Source organism: Misgurnus anguillicaudatus, chromosome 23 (genome assembly GCF_027580225.2).
Source record: "Misgurnus anguillicaudatus chromosome 23, ASM2758022v2, whole genome shotgun sequence".
Classification (NCBI taxonomy): Eukaryota; Metazoa; Chordata; class Actinopteri; order Cypriniformes; family Cobitidae; genus Misgurnus; species Misgurnus anguillicaudatus.
The window spans coordinates 11,618,346-11,638,995 of NC_073359.2; the positions used below are offsets into that span (position 1 = coordinate 11,618,346).

Here is a 20,650-nt window from a genome sequence, read left to right on the forward strand (position 1 = left end):
CAAGATGAGAGTTTTAACTTTTATCAATAAGCCAGATATTTTATTTTATCCTCAGTTTTCTCCATTTGCTTTGCTGATATTATTTGAAGCAGTTGTATGTGTCTTCCAGCAGAGGGTGCTGTTTTAAAAGTTTTTTTTATGTTGTAAGGGGGTCATTGAAAGGACGCTAGAAGTGTGCGGATGAATCACCTTGATTTATTCTTTATGTATTTTTTATTTCTGCACAATCACGGCAATACAACACTTTAGATTTAGTCTTCTAATTTTACACTTTTTTGGATTTGTACTTTATATAACACTTTGAAAAGGAACATTATCACAGTAATGCGTCTGTACAATGATTTCTTTGTGTGAAGAAGCAGTTTTGTAGGAAGTATCTAAAGTATTGATTTAACACAAAGTTCAATTTCAGAGTACTTACAGCCATAAACTCACTAAATTATCTGGATGTCATTACATTCATATTTTAGTCTGCCAGCAGTGCATTACTAGTATCACCTATTTGTTCAATGCTTGCATTCCTTATCCAAATACAAGGTTAAGATGAGGTTTAGCATTTTTGTTGAAGATTTGACAAGGTTTCAAGATTACTTAATGCTAAACAAAGCAGAGATTATGTATCTCACACCACAGACCACACCCATAGTTTTCTTTAAGTTCTGTAGTTTTTCCATTTAATATATAATTTACTTTAAAGAACTAAACTGTGGCATTATTAATTTTGTACTTTGCTAATGAAAACCTTTCTCTTTATTCAAGGCACCTAAACTATATCTAGAGATCAAAATATGAAATAGTGTTGGGTTGGACTTTTTTGACCTTGGTCAGTAAGGGCGCACTCACACTATCCAAACCAAACCGCGCTCGAGCGGGGTTTGACCCCCAAAGCAGAGGTCTTCACGGGTCCACTTAGATCTGAAATCCCGAGGTCCGACCCAAGACCCGATTGTGTCTAAAAGTTTCACATGTGCCTCGGACACGGGTTGGGTATAATAGTGGCATCAGGTCTCAGGTAATTTAAAATTAATGTGTTTTTGCCGAACGGACCCGAAGACCCAAACTCTCTCACGTGTGTGCAACAGTGTTATTTTCAAACTTCTCCTATGTTTGCCAAGAGAGCTTGCGACATTGTGTGGCTGGCGGTAGGTTCATTTTCGTTGATAGGCCTACAGTCAATTACCGGTTACCTTGGTAACATAGTAAAACAAATGGAACAGCTCGCCAAATTGGTTGCGAGACCAGCGGGGTTTCTTTCTGTTTGACTGCTGCGTGCGGGTCTGCAGACTGCACACACGTCGGTGCCGTTTACATTTGGGTCCAGTCGGGTAAAAAAAATTGCCACTGGTTTGGGTCGGACTTGAGTCTAATTTTCTCGGGTTTGTCTCAAGTCGGGTCTGTCTTTTAAAAAAAAATGTATGCATGTCGGGTTCGGGTATAAGGTTATTCTGGTCATGTCGGGTGCATTTCTTTGGACCCGAGAAGACCTTTACCCCAAAGCCTGGTTTGTTTGACCAGTGTGGCGCTTTGTATCGCGCCCGGGCATGGTTTGCTTCACTTGAGCTCAGGCACGGAACGGAAGGCTATAGTGTGAGCACAATCGCGCGATTCAAAAGGGCTGCGTCCGAAACCGCATACTGTATAGTAGGTACTGAATTAGATGAAGTACCTACTTACTTGGCGTTAAAACAGTAGGTACTGTATAGTATGAATCCTGGTAGTATGAATGAGATTCGGACGTACTACATCCGCCATGTTGCTACATCACGTGACATACGTCGTCATCACGTCGTGTCATTTCAGCGCGAAAACAGCCGCGTGCCTCTTCTTCTTCGTTGGATAACTCCTTGTCCGGGGCATCATGGGATAGTGTAGCGTCCATCGTATGCACACTGCAAAATCTAACCGGAAGTAGTAGGTCATCCGGGTACTTTTCGCATACTGTTTTTCGAATACTATGTATTCGGACATACTACTCACTTCGCCTACTGCTTTTCGCGTACTATATAGTATGTAGTAGGCGGTTTCGGACGCAGCGAAGGAGAGGTGTCAATTGCGTGTCCACTCACCTTCATCTGCCTTCTTAAAAACCTTCTGATGCGCGCAACCAACCTACTAGATATTCCCTGGCAACCTGCAAGATACTCCCAAGCAACCTGCTAAATACTCCCTACCCTAGTAACCTCCTAGATTCTCCCTGGTAACTTTCTAGATACACTAGCAACCCAAGTAACCTGCTAGATTTTCCATAGCTACCTGCTACTCCCTACAATGAAAAAAATGATTCATTGAATTTAATCAATTTTTTTAAGGGAAGTGGTTGCAATCAATTTATTTAAGCTACATTTAAACAAAAAAGACTAGTAAAGTAAAATAAAATATAAAACTTTGGTTTAAATGTAGCTTAAATAAATTGATTGCAACCACCTACCTTAAAAAATTGATTAAATTCAATGAATCATTTTTTTCAGTGTAGCAACCTGCAAGATACTCTTTATTAACTTGCTAGATACTCCCTAGCTACCTGCTAGATACTCCCTGGCAACCTTTTAGAAACTCCCTAGCAAACCTTCTAGATACTCCCTAGCAACCTTCTAGATACTTTCTAGCAACCATTGCAATCTGCTAGATTCTCCATGAAACCCCTTTTAGATACACCCTCCCTAGCAACCTGCAAGATATTCCATGCACTGAAAAAAATGATTTATTGAATTTAATCAATTTTTTTAAGGTAAGTGGTTGCAATCAATTTATTTAAGCTACATTTAAACAAAAGTTTTATATTTTACTTTACGTTACTAATCTTTTTTGTTTAAATGTAGCTTAAATAAATTGATTGCAACCACTTACCTTAAAAAAATTGATTAAATGCAATGAATCATTTTTTTCAGTGTGGCAACCTGTTAGATTATTCCTAGCAACCTGCTAGAACCTCCCTAGCAACCACTGCAATTTGCTAGATACTTCCTAGCAACCTGCAAGATTCTCCATAGCCCTTTTCACACAGACATTCCGGAAAATGCATCCTGGATTTTTCCGGAATCGATAGATTTTCTGTTCGTTCACACTGCCATGATTAGCCGGCATCTGATGGTCCCGGAAAGACACGTGACCTGTTGAAAGTCCTGCCCTCTCTTCTACGCAGCGTCTGAAGTTTGCAAATGATTTATTATTTCTCTCTCCAGAAACTACTCGCGTGCATTTTTGTTTATTTATAAGACTATAAAGGAGCGCGTGAACGCACAGTTCTATGCTGGTGAATGATCTCAGCTTCTGATTGGATATTTGACGAGCTCCCTGATCTCTGCTTTAATACAGTTTTCAGACTGTGATTTCTCATCGTGATTGTTTATATGCATTTAAAACCCGCAATTTGAGGAGCTGAACGATGTATCTTGTTGGAATGACACGCAGGCTTTTTTGTTTATTATAAGCTTAAATGAGCACGTGATGCGATATTCTTTATGCTGCTGAATGATCTCCGCTTCAGCGCAGTAAAGTGACGAGCTAACTTATCTGATATCTGCTCTAGTCCAGTTTGCTGACATTTCTCATCGTGAATGTTGTAAAGTTGAACCAACTTCATGTTGCCATGACACGTGCGTCCTTACTACAGCACGTGCGTCATTGTTTATGCGTCTCATTTATCATTTCCTGATAACTGCTTCAATCTAGTTTGCAACATTTCTCGTGGTGAATGTTTATATGCATGTTATCTATCGTTTTAAGGAGCTGAACCATAACTTGTGTTGTGATGATGTGCGCGTCCTCACTACGACACGCCCATTACGGCATTGTTTCGGCTTCTTGTTCACACAGAGGGTTTTCCGTGTATCTGACTAGGTACTCGTTCCGGCAACGATCCCAGAAGATATATACGGGACAAGTTTTTGTTCACACAAACACTTGTCTGGCAATTTTACGTGTATTTTCTGGGACCAAAGGTCTGTGTGAATGGGGTTCATGAAAACCTGTTAGATGCTCCCTAGCAACCTGCTAGATTCTCCCTAGCAACCTTCTTGATACTTCATGGCAACATGTTAGATTCTCCCTAGCAACAGTTCAGTGTTAGTTTAGGGATAGTTTTAGCCTGACGTTGCCATACTCAATTCTAGTCAGAATTTGAGTCTGATACCGCTCCAACCGAAAAATGCCTCTGCACTCAATTGGATAGACCTACGACCAATCAGAGCAATGGAGTGTGTGACTATGTTGAAATTACGTCTTTGCAGCCTGACCGAACTGCTAGTTATTTCGCTACAATGACACTAACATTGTGATTATACTGAGTTAGCGAATGTACATCAACACCTATTATGTTTACAACATTTCGTTTATATCACAACATGAAGTATTTACTAAGTCATAGAGTAAGGCTATCTCTTACCATTTGTATGTTAGGTGAACTTCATCCACGACGATACCCATTACGTTTGCTTGAAAATATTGGAGCCTAGCATGTCCCTCCACTTATTCAGCAAGCATGATTCCGGGCTTCCGAAAAGAAGCTGGCAACGACCGCTAATTATATCCATCTCGTCGTGCACGCTGAGTTGCATCGCCGTGATAACGTTAGCCATTTCAGTTGCGACCGACTTTTGCCGAATAGGAAGGACGGCAAAAACATCAACAAATGCCCTGCTCGCGTTTCTCTGTTCCTCTTTTAAAATCAATGCTCTGTCGATATCTTTTAGAACAGACTCAATGTCAGAATCCACACATCTAACTCTAAAGCGGCAGCCATTCAACACACGCGCTCTTTGGTGACGTGGTTCATTACGTTACTGTTGATTATCTGTCCATCATCGTATAAAGCCCGCCCTGACAATTTGATTGGTTCGACCAGCATTTGTCCTAGCATAGTAGCTCCTCAACGCAGAAACCCCAGACCCATCTTCCCGTTTACAAAATCTTGTGGGCGGGGCTAAGATCGGCTGGCACCCAGGCTAGGATAGTTTCAGCCTCAGATGTCACGCCCACAGACTGTTGGCTGAACGTCTGATGTTTTTCGTACACTTTTCTGGAAACCCTGTGAGAATGTCAAAGTCGTCTTTGATTGGTTGAAATAAACTGGATTTCCAGGAGACGCGAGTGTCGCGATTAGTTTCGGTCCCTGGAAAACAAAGCTCTGACGTTCCATTGAGGAAGAGATTCAGTCGTGTTCACGTGGATAATAATGACCAGTTATCATGATCAGCTAAACATTGAATTCTCAAAAATATGCAAAGTTCGCAGCATAGACTCTCTAAAAGACGTCCAAGAGTTTTGCTTGAGGCAGTTAGTGGAGTCAAAAAGTTTGGTTCTCCTGAATTGCTTGTACGTATTAAAAAGTGGAGAGATATGCTTCAAACAGACGTTTAACGGGAGCGTCTCATTGGTGTGGCTGTTGATGAAGTGCACAACTTTGTTCTATGGTGAGTAATGTTGTTTATTTAGATGCTATTCGGTTGAAAAAGCAACGAAAAACACCAGACCTTCGGTATTGAAGGTCTGGCTACGCGAGACTAGTTTAGGGACAACACACTAAATGCGTTGTCCCAAAATACACACATCTCTATGTTATTAATAGAACAACACATTTTGTGTTACTTTAAAGTGTTTTAATCAACACAAAATGACAATATGTGTGTTAAAATTACAAATAATGTGTTAAAAGCATAACACAAAAATTGTAAAAATTAACACATCCTTTCTTAGAGTGTAGATACTCCCTAGCAACCTGCTAGATACTTCCTAGCAACCCATGCAATCTGCTAGATTCTCCATAACAACCTGCTAAATACTCCCTAGCTACCTGCTAGAATTTCTCTAGTAACCCTAGCAACAGGTTAGATACTCCCTAGGCAACCCTAGAAAGGATGTGTTCATTCTTTACAATTTTTTTGTGTTAGACTATTAACACATTATGTGTCATTTTAACACACTTTTGTGTCATTTTGTGTTGATTTTGTGTTAAAAGTAACACAAAATGTGTTGTTCCAATAATAATGTATTCTGGGACAACGTATTTAGGGGCCAGTCACACCAAAAGCGCTTTAAACGCTTGCAAACGCAAGGCGCAACGCACTGCCTTTTTAAAAAATTGTGAATGACGTCGGGCGCTTCTCCGCTCTCAGCGCTCCTTCAAAAACGCGTGCGCGGCAGGTGGCAAGCAAAACCGCAAGGCGCTCGGCGCGCATAAACAGCGCGCAAACGCGCCCTGCCCATAGAATATCATTCAAAAAAGGCGCCTGCAACTGCCATAAACGCTTTTGGTGTGACAGGCCCCTTAGTGTGTTGTCCCTAAACTAACATTAGTGTGTTGATTTTAACATCCGTTCTAAGAGTGTAGATACTCCCTAGCAATCTGCTGGATTCTCTCCTAGCATCCCTAGAAACCTGCTAGATACTTCCTAGCACTTGCGTCTCAAGAGAACTTCTATTCCTGGTTCTGACAGTCATTTGTTTTATGTCTCTTCAGGGCTTCCTGATAGGTTCCCGTCCTGAGAATGCCTGCGAGCCGATCGACCCACCGCCCCTGAGGGACAACCTCACCAGCACCTTCATCGTGCTAATCAAACGCTTTGATTGTAACTTTGACATCAAGGTAGGTTAGGTCAAACACCATGACTTGCACCTGCGGGTTTGTGATAAACATCAAGCTGTGCTGAATTCCACAGATTTTCTTACGCAGAAAGCATGAAAAACATTTGCAGGGTCCATGCGGGCCTTCACTTTGTTTCTACTTGTACTATCTCCACAATACTTCCCACTGTGAACTATTTAAAAATAATCCTGTTCTTATAAAAATCATTAGTGTTTGGTGAAATGTACACTAAAAAGAAAAAAGAATATTCTTAAATTTATTTTCAGGATGGGGGAAGTATGACCAAAATTGTAAATACAGGAAAACATTCAAATAATTTTTTTTCAGCATTACTTTTTGAGGGCACTTGCAGGCAACATTTATAAAACCCTGACCTTGCCTCTTAGCAATACTTAGCAAAGCTCTTTCAACTTTTTCCCATCATGTCATTTCTCTGGTAAGAGATCGGTGACTCAATAGTGTGTATGAGTCAGTACACTCATTCAGAAGCTTTCATACTTGATTTCTTATTCGGGTTTCCTGCATCATTGAGGTGAAGTCAGAGTTTCCCTTGCTCAGCATGAACACAGCACTCATAAAACAGCTTGTTTACTGTCCAGTGAGCTGTTGAAAATGATTGTGTTAAAACAACACGTTTTGTGTCTAGCTACATAGTAGTACAGGCATTTCAGAGTATCAAAACATAATTTTTTGCATGAATTTCACAGAAAAATTACAGTATTAATTAGGGATGCAAAACGATTAATCGCGATTAATCTATAGCAGAATAAAAGTTTTTGTTTACATCATATATGTGTGTGAACTGTGTATAATAATTATGGATTTATAAATATGCACACATGTATGCGATTAATCGTTATGCATCCCTAATATTAATATAATTTTCATAGCATGAGACTTCATGTGATCAGAATTCGAATTTTTTAATAAATCAACACATTGCACTTGACTAAGTTAGCCACATATTGTTTTATTGTCATTGTTAGGGGTTGGTAACAAACGCCTTAAGCGTGACTTTTTTACAACATACAGCGGAGAAAATAAGTATTTGAGCATTTTTATAAGTAACGTGATTTCTAAGTGATTTCTACGTGGGCTATTGACACAAAATTTCTCTTCATGTGTTCAATAATTATTCCCTGTGTCATTTCACTATATTTATTATGACTCAACTTGTATACTTAAAGGTGCATTGTGTAATTTTTAGAAGGATCTCTTGACAGAAATACAAAATAATATACAAAACTATATTATCAGACGTGTATAAATGAACCGTTATGTTTTTATTACCTTAGAATGAGACATTTTTATCTACATACCGAGGGTCCCCTTACATGGAAGTCGCCATTTTGTGCAACCATGTTTCTACAGAAGCCCTTAACGGACAAACTTTTTTTACTAAGTTGTCTCCGAAGATGGCATGTTTGTCCGGTGGAGGCTTCCGTAGCTTCTCTATGCGTTTCAAAAGCGAGGGGATGAGCAGTGAACTGAGCAATAGGTTGCAATTTGTAACCTCACCACTCGATGCCGCTAAAATGTACACATTGCACCTTAAAATGTTCTGATTTCTTTGTAAGAATTCAATATTTGGCTTGATGGCTACATCTGGTGGAAATTTTGTGTCAATAGCCCACTTAGAAATAGGGCTGGGTATCGATTCAGATGTTCCAGATCGATTCGATTTCGATTCGCAAGCTATCAGATCGATTCGATTCTCGGTCTGATTTTCGATTCCGATTCTCAACTCGATTTTTATACCCGATTCTTGATTCAACTCAATGAATATAGATTATATAGAATATTATATTATATTATAATATATTAGAATATAGACTGAATGAATGAATGAATGACAGGCTCACATCGCGCAATGTAAAAAAAGGGTGACATCTACTGGAGAAGACTAGTAATTAGATTAACGTTAATCTTACGTTCAATGTTTGCGGAAATAAAATTGAAGAAAAAAAATCAATTCGTGGCCTGTGAGAATCGATTTTGAAATCAACCACAGAAAAAAACAGATTAATAGAAAAAAAAAAGTTTGCCCAGCCCTACGTAGAAATCCCCTTTCTTATAAAAATGCTGATGTGTCAAATACTTATGTATTTTTCCCGCTGTAGCATATTCTTACTGCTTAAATAGCTTAAATTGTTGTATTACGCATTAAATGCACAAAATTATATTTAACGGCTGCTAGATAACATACTACACAAAATGTTCCCATCATCATCATAAACATTATTATATAATATATTTGATATACTTTAACTGGAATTCTGTATTGACCAATAACAATAATGCTTCAATCGAACTAGTAAAACCTAAAGGAAGCTTTCCCAAATTTATGGCGTTGACTGTATTTACCGATAAGCTGGTCAGTAATGTCTAACATCAAATCAAAAGTAGAAATATAGTAATTGTCAATGATGATTAAGATCCCAGGCACATCTTTTTGCATTTAGCCATCCGTTCACATGACAACACAATGACTAAAACTACAAACGTGTGTAACTTGAAGACAACCTCTGTCCAAGTATGCAAATGCGCCTCTAAATGCAAAGTCAGTCCGTACTGGCTTACAGCCGACTGGCAAAAAATATGCAAAGTCTTTAAGAGATCTGCCTACAGGTTCACCTTTAGGTTATTTTAGGTTATTTTAGACGAATTTCACAACGCAGCCCAAAACAAAACCTGTTGGACACTGTCAGAAAAATCTTCCCAAGCTGTCACTCGGACAGAGCCCTTTCAAAAGGTCTTAAAATATACCACAGATATGTATACATTTGGTACCTTTAAGGTTCTAATAAGCACTTTTTGATAACAATATACATCTTTGAGGTACTAATATGAACTTTTTAGATACAAGTGTGTACTTTTTCGAATGGGTGCCGCCCCAGTTACAGCAGTAACAGTGTACTTTGTTCAAGATATTTTCCTTGTACTGCAATAAACCGACAAAGTTAAACATTGAAGTTTCACAATAATTTGTCAGTCAAAGATGTATGGGTCATAAGTCCCAGCTGTGTTTTTGACGTACTAAAAACCTAACCTTGTACTCTTAATGATGGGACTGTAAAGTTTACAACACTATAATATTCATCAAGTGCATAGTTGGATATGTGACTGTATGTGTTTGAATAAAATTAGTTTGATCTGTTTTATTGTTATAGAAGATACATTATTTTAAAGGGTATTATCTACCATATAGATAATTTATTATAGCATGTTAAAATTGACACTTGTACTTTTAGCATAGCTTAGCATAATCCATTGAATCTGATTAGACCATTAGCATCGCGCAAAAAATTAACCAAAGAGTTTTGATATTTTTCCTATTTAAAACTTTTGTAGTTAAATCGTGTACTAAGACCGATGGAAAATTAAAAGTTGCGATTTTCTACGCAGATATGGCTAGGAACTACTTTCATTCTGGTGTAATAAATAAGCAGGACTTTGCTGCTGTAACATTGCTCAGCAGGCGTAGTGATATTATGCACTCCCTGAAAATAGTCCCCTTGGCTACTATCAATAGCATGGGACTATTTTTTACAGCAGTTTAAGAGTATAGTTCCTAGCCATATCTGCCTTAAACTTTTAATTTTCCGTCAGTCATTTTTAGCCCGATGCTAATGGTCTAATCAGATTCAATGGATTGTGCTAAGCTATGCTAAAAGTGCTAGCGCAAGACCTTGAGATCAGCTGAATTGATTCCAAAACGGTAAGAATCAAATGTTTAACTCTAGGGGAGCTGGAAAATGTGCATATTTTCAAAAAAAAGTGTAATGTCCCTTTAAAATAGAAATCCAGTTGTTTAAAAAATTGGTACCCAACTAACAACAATCTTTCATAAGATTTCCCAAAGCCATTTATAAAAATCAAAGTCATTCCATGTGTATGAACATTACATAACTGTGTGCCTTTTTACACCACTAATAGTCAGACACCCTCACAAGCTGAACAAAGAGCCCTACGTGTTTCATCTTTAATGTGTATGCGGGTCCGAGGAGTGCATGCATGTTGCCTGTGTTTGTCTGAACACAATGCATCTCTCTCTATTACCCTTAGGTCCTTCATGCGCAGAAGGCCGGCTACAAGGCGGCGATTGTCCACAATGTGGATTCTGATGACTTAATCAGCATGGGATCCAATGATCGTAAGTTCCTGCACATGAATGCATAAAACATGCCGTGGAGACACCAGCTTATGTGTTCTGCTGCGAGACAATGCCTGGATTCACAAACCCCATCTTCTGTGCTCATAATAACCGCTGTTGTATTTATGATTTCTGACCGAGCTGTGATGTTGTTTAACTTGGAATGATGAGATGGAGCTGTGATGGTCTAAAACGTTCAAACCATAATTTTGGAGGAACCAATCCATACGATCTACTGAAATCCCTTCTTCCCAATTAAAAAAACAGAATAGAGGAAAATGTACTGCTGAAGAATTTGTTAAAGAGCACCTATGGTCCGATTTACGATTTTTCATTTCCTTAGGTGTGTACATCTGTATTAGTACATGTTAAAGATATGCAAAAGGTACAAACCCCAAAGTAAACGATGACGCAAACTTTCGTCTCCAACGTAAATCTCTTTTCTTGGACTACAACAAACACACTGATTGTAGGCAACAGTTTACTTCCTGGGATTGGTGATGAAGACAAGACCGACATTATCATAATTCCTCCCGCTTCGAACTCACACCCTGTAAGTTAACTCCTGTTAGTATTACATTGTGCGCGAATCTTTCAAACATGGTAAGGAGCGTCACATTTCCGTCTGACATCAGAGGCCAATCACAACGTACAGATTAGCTGGCCAATACGGGACACAGCGCTTTTCAAATCGATGAGTTTTGTACAAAATCAGTGTGTTTTAGGAAGAGAGGGAAATCTGAATCTACAAAAATGTACGGTATGTGAAAAATAATGTGCTTTTTTAACCATAAACCACGTGAACACATTATATTATACCAAATACACAAAATAAAAATTTTTAGCAATGAAATAGGTGCACTTAAACTACTACAGCCAAGTGACTTTGCAACCCACCCGTAGATTGTAAAAAATATGGACGTAGTGTCTGTGACTAGTAAGTTTGTGAAGAGCATTTTTGAAGCCTAAAGTAGGCGGAGCCTGCCGTCGCCATCTTGGCAGCGCGTCATTTACGGATAATCAAAAATCGGCAAAGAGGCGGGATGTGGGTGGGCCTAAGTTGACTGGTTGCTGAAACCACACCCACCTAGCTCGCCGGTAGTGACAGTAGCAGCAAGTGGTCACGCCTTAATTATGCAGAACTTTAAGACGTAATATAATTGAAATGATGTAAAAATATTCAACCCCCTCACAGTTATCATGAAGGGTAAAATTAAAGATGGTGTGCACCATTTTTGAAAAACGCTTCTGGAGTTGGGCCGAGTACCAAAACACACTTGTAGCAAATCGGCAGTAAGGGGCGTGTCTGCTATCCGACATCATTGCCTGGGTTGCGTATGTGCGGGTCTATCAAAAGAAGGTCCGGATTCTATTGGTGTAGAGTTTCAGAAATCGTGCACCCCACCTTTAAGTGGGTTCTATGGAATTGACTTCCTTTTGGAGCCAGACAGTCGATGAATTGCAGTTTAAGTCACTTCTGTGTTGGCTTCACAACAGAGATTGAAAGGTTGCCCTTCGGACCCACCTTATCACAGTATGCGATCCACAGTTTTGATTTAAAGGGACAGTACACCCAAAAATGAAAATTCTGTCATCATTTAGTCAATCTCATGTTAAATTTCTTTGTTCTGGTGAACACAAATGAAGATATTTTGAGGAATCCAAACCAATCAGAAGCCCCATTGATTTCCATAGTATGAAAAAAAGAATACTATGGAAGTCAATGGGGTTTCTGATTGGTTTGGTTTTCAATGTAAATGTCAGCTTTATTTATATAGCACTATTTAAACAACACATGTTGACCAATGTGCTTTACAACATCTGGGTGCTTTATGGGTGAACTATCCCTTTTAATAGTTTTAATGAATAGTTTTAATGAATAGTTTTCATAGCTAGTCTCCAAATTGTGACTGGTTGTGTATATCACAATAATTTGCCATTACATCTAAATCATTTGTCCATAATGTGCTTTTGATAAGTTATTCTTTAATTTATATATATTGTATGTGTTGCTGCAGTGGATATTCTGAAGCAGATCGACATTCCTTCAGTTTTTATTGGTGAAGATGTGGCCAACTCCCTCAAAGAGGATTACATCTATGAGAAAGGGTAACAGCTTGGATTTCACAGTTTAAATAGATTATTAATGGAGTTGAGTAATATTTAGCACTAACAGTTTACTTCATATAGTAATATGACACAATATCGCTGTTTGTACTATATATGACAAAAATAACCAACACAGGTCTTTTCGAATTATTATATGAAGTAATTCACGCAAAATCAGATACGAAATAGTTGCTATTTTCTGAAAATACCAACACAGCCCGGCTCGAACCCGGGTCTCCCACGAATATGTCAGCCCAAACCTGTCACCAGACTGATTTATGTGTGGACATGAGCAGTTATTGACTTTTTTCGTCATTTTTGTTTTTAGTGGTCATGTAATTCTCATGCCAGACTTCAGTTTGCCTCTGGAATATTATCTGATCCCATTCCTTATCATTGTTGGCATCTGCCTTATCCTCATTGTAGTTTTCATGGTGAGTAATGAATCTTTATAAATAAATTACACTACACTGCAAAAAATGACTTTCAAGAAAACAATTCTTAGTATTTTTGTCTTGTTTTCAGTACAAATATCTAAAAATTCTTAAATTAAGATGCATTTTCTTGTTGAGCAAAATGACCTAAAAAAATAAGTCTAGTTTGTAGACAGAAAATATACAATTTAAGTGAATTTGTGCTTAAAACAAGCAAAAATATCTGCCAATGGCATGAGAAAAAAATCTTAAAGGAATAGTCTACTCATTTTCAATATTGAAATATGTTATTACCTTAACTGGGAATTGTTGGTGCATCCCTCTATCATCTGTGTGCGTGCACGTAAGTGCTGGAGCGCGCTGCGACGCTTCGATAGCATTTAGCTTAATCCCATTCATTCAATGGTACCATTTAGAGATAAAGTTAGAAGTGACCAAACACATCAACGTTTTTCCTATTTAAGACGAGTAGTTGTACGAGCAAGTTTGGTGGTACAAAACAAAACGCAGCGCTTTCATAAGCGGATTCAAAAGAGGAACTACATCCCATGGCGCAATAGCACTCTTGGGAGTACCTCGACTCGCCTGAAAAGTCCGCTCCCCTTCTCGCTCTCATAATGGGAGAGGGAGGGTGTTACTGCGCCGAGTCGAAGTACTCCCAAAAGTGCCACCACGCCATACAACACAGCTCCTCCCCTAAATCCGCCTAGAAAAGCGCCACGCTTCACCCTGTACCACCAAACTTGCTCGTATAACTACTCGTCTTAAATAGGAAAAACGTTGATGTGTTTGGTCACTTCTAACTTTATCTCTAAATGGTACCATTGAATGAATGGAGCTAAGCTAAATGCTATCGAAGCGTCGCAGCGCGCTCCAGGGCTTACGTGCACGCACACAGATGATAGAGGGATGTACCAACAATTCTTAGTTAAGGTAATAACATATTTTAATATTGAAAATGAGTAGACTATTCCTTTAAGATTTTTTTCTCATGCCATTGGCAGATATTTTTGCTTGTTTTAAGCACAAATTCACTTAAATTGTATATTTTCTGTCTACAAACTAGACTTATTTTTTAGGTCATTTTGCTCAACAAGAAAATGCATCTTAATTTAAGAATTTTTAGATATTTGTACTGAAAACAAGACAAAAATACTAAGTAAGAACGTCATTTTTTTTGCAGTGTACTTACATGTTTACCTTCATTTGATCGCAGATCACAAAGTTTGTACAGGACAGGCACAGAGCTAGGAGGAGCCGTTTGCGCAAGGACCAGCTAAAGAAACTCCCAATTCACAAATACAAGAAAGGTAAGACTTGTTTATATGACACCAATTATATATTCCCAAGCATCTGAAGTGACACTATCACTTTGTGTATAATGAACAGACTGTAATTTAAGTCATTATCCACAAATTATAGATTTTTCACATGGCTATATCATTGGCTATAAACAGTATACTTTGGTGAATTACCGAATATTATTTAAATCAGACTTGAACCGTGTCATTACTACATGCGTTACGATGTGTCAATGTGACGTGATAAAAGGTATCTTTTCCATGTTAAAGGAAAACACCGCAGTTTTTCAATATTTTACTATGTTCTTACCTCAAATTAGACAAATTAATACATGCCAATCTTTTATTCGATGCGTGCACTTAATCTTTGTACAGTGCATCGTGAATGTGTTAGCATTAAGCTTATCCCCATTCATTCCTTAGGATCCAAACAGGGATGAATTTAGAAGCCACCAAACACTTCCATGTTTTCCCTTTTTAAAGACTGTTACATGAGTAGTTAAATGAGTAAGTATGGTGGCACAAAATAAAACGTGGCAATTTTCTAAGCGGATATAAAATGAAAACTATATTGTATGGCGGAAGAGCACTTAGTTTGCAGCACTTTGACCTTGGGCGCAGTAATATTGATGGAAGTTTGAGCGATGGGGAGTAGTCAGGAGTGATGGTGTTACTGCGCACCGAGGTCGAAATGATCTTCCGCCACACAATATAGTTCATCCCTGTTTGGATCCCAAGGAACGAATGGGGCGAGGCCAAATGCCAACACATTCACAACGCGCTATACAAAGACCAAGTGCACACATTGAAAAAAGATAAGGATGTATCAATTCGTCCAAGTTGAGGCAAGAACACAGCAAAACATTAAAAAACAGTGGTGATATCCTTTAAAGGGATAGTTAACCAAAAACTTTATTCACCCTCATGTTGTTCTAAACCTGTACGAGTTTTTTTTTTTTTTGATGAACACAAAACAATATATTTTAATAAATGATTGTAACAATTGACTTCCATAGTAGGAAAACAAATATTGAATGAAGCATACAATTGAATTTTATCGTACAGTATTTGTTTTTCCTACTATGGAAGTCAATGGGGCTTCTGAATGGTTTCATTACAAACATTAATCAGAATATCTTCCTTTGTGTTCATCAGAACAAAGAAATGTATACAGGTTTGAAACAACTTGAGAGTGAGTAAATGATGACAGAATTTTCATTTTTGGGTGAACTATCCCTTTAAGGCAGTGTCTAATGTATTACAAGTGTGGTACGGTGCCCAACATTTGATACTGTAAAGCTGTTGTGTTGCTGGCACATCAGCGTTTTGTAGTATCCATAGCGTCGTGGAATTTAAGTAGCATTAGCTAAAAGTATCTGTCGGATTCATTAATGTGAATCTTTGACGGATGGACAGCATTGTGGACACGTGCGGAATGTGGGTGAAATGTGGAATTCTCCTCCTACGCCGGAGCTCTCAGTTTTCCACCTCTTCATGGTGAATCATTAAGCTATTTTACAACCAAATCACACACAATGCCCATTGACCATTCATTAGGTCTGGCTCATGCATGGGCATCTGTTGACACTATATCTTCAGCTTGACACTGGAACTCGGTTATATGAACCAGCCTATAGGGCGGTCCCCCGAAAACTACATTTTCCCTTAGGATTGTTTTCTTGGTTGTATTTGCACCACCAGTAGGAACTCTGAAGTGATGTAAGCTGGCCAACAGCGACGTCGCTTCAGCAGGGCATTCAACAACTGAAGGACGCTGTGATCCGAACAGTGTTTTTGTTGTGTGTCATGGGTTTTGCGATAACAGAGATGTGTGGTTGATGCCCTATGCCATGAAATACAAGTAAAATTTCTCATGTTTCGCCTGGTCCCTTCAAAGTCACGTTGTAATTTCTCCATAGTAGGGTAGAGAAGTGTTGACCCATCCACTTGCTGTTAAGTATGTTTGTGAAGAAAGTATAAACTGTTTGTTTACACAGGTTTTTAAAGTAATAGTTCACCCAAAAATGAAAATGACTAATGACTCCGTTGGATACTCGGCACATCTGGTTTCCTCCACCGACAGCAAAACTTTTTAAAATCGAAAACGCAAAGGATAAGCTGAACTTTACCTATAATAAATATGATCATGGATTTCTCTTTTTTAGCTCTTTTGCTTCGGTGACAAACTGCTGTAAAATTTGGCTTTGGAAAGCCCTTACATGGAGTACTTCGACTCGCCTGAAAAGTCCGCTCCCCTTCTCCCTCTCATAATGGGAGAGGGAGGGTGTTACTGCGCCGAGTCGAAGTACTCCCATAAGTGCTATTACGCCATAAAATATAGTTCCTCTTTTAAATTCGCTTAGAAAAGCGCTACGTTTTATTTTGTACCACCAAACTTGCTCGTATAACTACTCGTCTTAAATAGGAAAAACGTTGATGTGTTTGGTCACTTCTAACTTTATCTCTAAATGGTACAATTGAATGAATGGGGCTAAGCTAAATGCTATCGAAGCGTCGCAGCGCGCTCCAGCGCTTATGTGCACGCACACAGATGATAGAGGGATGTATCAACAGTTTTTAGTTAAGGTAATAACATATTTTAATATTGAAAATGAGAAGACTATTCCTTTAAGTTCATATGTGCGCATGAAATATGAATACAAAAAACTTACGAAATTATTAGTGAATAAGACATATTGAGTTTTTTGCCCAGCCCTATCTGTTTGAATCAGAGTTCGTCACTATGTATCTCGTAAACTTTGTGTCTCGCGTACGCTACATGCCTCTCGTACGCTACGTGTCTCTCGTACGTACTTGGGCTGTCACTTATGTGAAAAATAATTTTTGATTTTCAAAAAAATCTCAAAAATTATTTCAAATAATTTCAAACAACTGTTCAAAAATGAAACTTTAAATGGACTTTCTTGAAGTTGAGAACAGGCCATGTGTGTGTTTTTATTAAACGTAATCGACACTTATAGGCTGCACTAGGCAGGCATAATGAAATGCGCAAAAAGGCTAGGTCCATTAAAATTTATTGGACAGGAAAACTAGTCGGTCAGCATTTTTGGGGTCCAGCTCTTGATAAGACGCGCTCGGACCGCACTGATGTCCCAGGGAAACTTGGGTACTTCGTGGCCAGCTGCGCAAGGTGGGGGTATTTCGTACTGCCAATCTTCCACCACAAAAGCAGGTCACTGTCAGCTGGCAATGGTGGCTCCTTTTCATAATTCATCATCTCCTGTAACGTCACTTTTGACGCTCTCTCGTGTTGCACAGGTTTACTGCCATTGTCCTCCATTTTCTTTGCGAAACACTAGATGCAGCGATTGAAACCGTGAAACTATAGGCACGTAAAAAATTGCTGGGTATTGTCTATCTAGCTTTCGCAACGCCTACTGTACTTTCGGAATTCTTTATTTTCTTTTTCTGCTTGTTTGTGAGTTTTGTTTCATCTATATTTTTTAATTGTTTAATTCTTTTAAAATTAATAGTGTACGTATTTGGTTAAAATCGATTCCCTGTTTTCGTTTTTTTTTGTTTGGTCCGATCGATTGCGCAATCGATTTTCGAATGAAAAGTGACAGCCCTAGTACGTACGCTACGTGTCTCGTACGTACGTCTTACGCTGGAATGCAAAATCTTGTGAATGTGTCAGTCATTACCGGAAGCTAGTTATTTTAGTTTGTAAAGATTTAAATGTTGATATTTTTCTTACAAAACCAGGCGACCTTTATTAACCCCTGCACTGCAAAAAAAAATCTTTTTTACATAGTATTTTGCTTGTTCTAAGTACAGACATCTAAAAATTCTTAAATCAAGATGCGTTTTCTTGCTGAGCAAAATAAAAATCGTAACTTTTTTCTTAACTCTTTCGCCGCCATTGACGAAATAACTCGTCAATTAAAAGAAAACGCGTCCCTGCCAATGACGAGAATTTCCGGCTTTCCGCAATACCGCTATTATCCCCCAGTTGGCGCACTTCCGCAACTTATACAACCCGGAAGTAGTGCCTCACGTGAATGAGAAAGAACTCCGTGTATGTTTTAAAGATGGCTCTGCATCTGATCTCTAACAAAAGTAGTTCACAAAAATGCAATTATCTCAGCTTTTTGCTCAAAATTGGGTGTTTTAGAGGCGATAAAAAGAGAACTAATTAAGGTAGGATGTAACGTTTTTTTTTTGTTTGAAAGCAGAGGGTCTGTTCTTTCATTTAATATATTGTTTGTTTATATATTTAACGAAAAACATTTTCTGGAAGAACTTTTGTGAAAATAATGAAAAATGCTGGCAACTTTTAAAAAAAAAACGCTGGTGGTGAAAGAGTTAAACACTTAATTCAAGAAAAATTCAAGTAAATTGTTCTTACCCAATATAAAGGACATAACTTTGATTGTGTTTGTCTGAAAATAGATAATCATCGAGGATGGTGAGGAAGGAGTAAATCATAGGTTAATTTGGATGAACTATCTCTTTAAAAATGGCGGGTGCCGGTGTTTCGTATGATGTGTTCGGTCGATCAACGTACACTTAACGCTACTGGTAGCTTCTATTGTGCCTTTTAGACCATACTCTGAAGCCATTTCCCATTGTTTATTCCATATTTCGGCATATATGGGTGATTCTCACGAAAACTTGGTTTTAAACATGTCAAGCATGAAAATGTAAAAATTGCTTAAATTTACTTTTTTCCCACCAGACATTAAAAAACAAAGTCTGGAGTAAATGGGAACATTAATTTAAAAACTTTTACTTATCATTTAACACTTTTTGTAACATAATTAAAAAAATTAGTCCTAAAAAATCTCATTACCGCAACAGTCAGAAAACATCAACACTGACATATTTTCAAAATGACATGACAAACCTGAAAGAACATAATTTGGAGATTCTGCACATGCATTTAAAATCAAAGTATTATGCTTCTATTAATTAAATTAACATTTACTAAGCAACTGTTGCGGTAATGATAATCAAAATGTTGTGTAAGCATTCTGACAAGACAATATTTTAAATTAACTGTAAAAAAATGATCTTACCTGGTAGCCATCTTGAAGTAACTGGTCCATGTGCTTGGTCACTCAAAATCAAACTTTATTAAAATTCTGTATGTGTGCTTAAACTGTTCTCAAAAAGTGTTGCGGAGGATGAGAACATCAGGCATGGACACATCATTTTCCTAATTTTTCTTCATTATTATTATACATGAATATTCAGTAAATATTTTTTCTGTCATCTAAAGTAGTCTAGCAAAACATCCATTTATTTTTTTTTGTGATTAAATTACAACATAACGCATGTTCAAACACAGCTGGACACATTGCGGTAATGAGAATTTCAGCAGAAAATGAGATAAAATTTACAATTATAAATTCTTATGTTGAAATCACACATTGTGCAAGGTAGAACACAGTATTGTGTTAATTCTGATGCTTTTTAATGTTACTATATTACACATTTTAAAGCTAAAATCATTAGTGCCGTGGTGTTTCAATGGTTTCGTGAGAATCACCCATATAGTAGTAGTCTTTTGGGTATTGTTGTGATAGTACATCATTTACATTTGGCAGTAGTTCATTCAAGCAATACATTTATTCAGTATGTGTTTTTCCTAGGACCAAACCCATGACTTTGATCCACCAACTGAGCTAGAGGAACGTTGCGGTATGCTACAAATATAGTTAGTCACCCATGTAAAACGACTGAGCCTTTAATACAGGATGAGCACAGCAATAGTGCATTTCCTCTCTTCCCGCTTGTGGCATCTCCTTATGCTGAGTTGTTATTTTCTTCTGTCCACCCGCTGTGCTGATTCATCCGTTCTGCAGTCTGTCTCACTAACAGAGCGAGCAGCGGGCTGCTGGATTTTCCTGTCTTATGACACTGCAGCTGGGCCGCACATATAGTACAAAACAAGCGACTGCTGTTACGGTCCCGTTACTGCAGGGGCAGGAAACACGTGGAAACGGATTTTGACGCTGCTGCAGATTGGTGCAGATGAAGCATTTTAACTTGCTGTCTCAGGGATTTTACACTGTATAGATGTCTCTCGAGATTTTTAACCAAGTTA

The 20,650-nt window shown here is 38.2% G+C and overlaps 1 protein-coding gene across 2 annotated transcripts in view; it reads left to right on the forward strand.

Annotated features, from left to right (window-relative positions):
• Window positions 1-20,650, forward strand: part of rnf13 (ring finger protein 13) — a 32,343-nt gene that overhangs the window by 5,542 nt on the left and 6,151 nt on the right. For both annotated transcript variants that reach the window (XM_055218142.2, XM_055218141.2), the window contains exons 4-8: window positions 6,458-6,583; window positions 10,649-10,736; window positions 12,755-12,845; window positions 13,174-13,279; window positions 14,496-14,589. In XM_055218142.2, coding sequence (XP_055074117.1) covers window positions 6,458-6,583; window positions 10,649-10,736; window positions 12,755-12,845; window positions 13,174-13,279; window positions 14,496-14,589 — 505 coding nt within the window. The remainder of the gene's footprint in view (window positions 1-6,457; window positions 6,584-10,648; window positions 10,737-12,754; window positions 12,846-13,173; window positions 13,280-14,495; window positions 14,590-20,650) is intronic.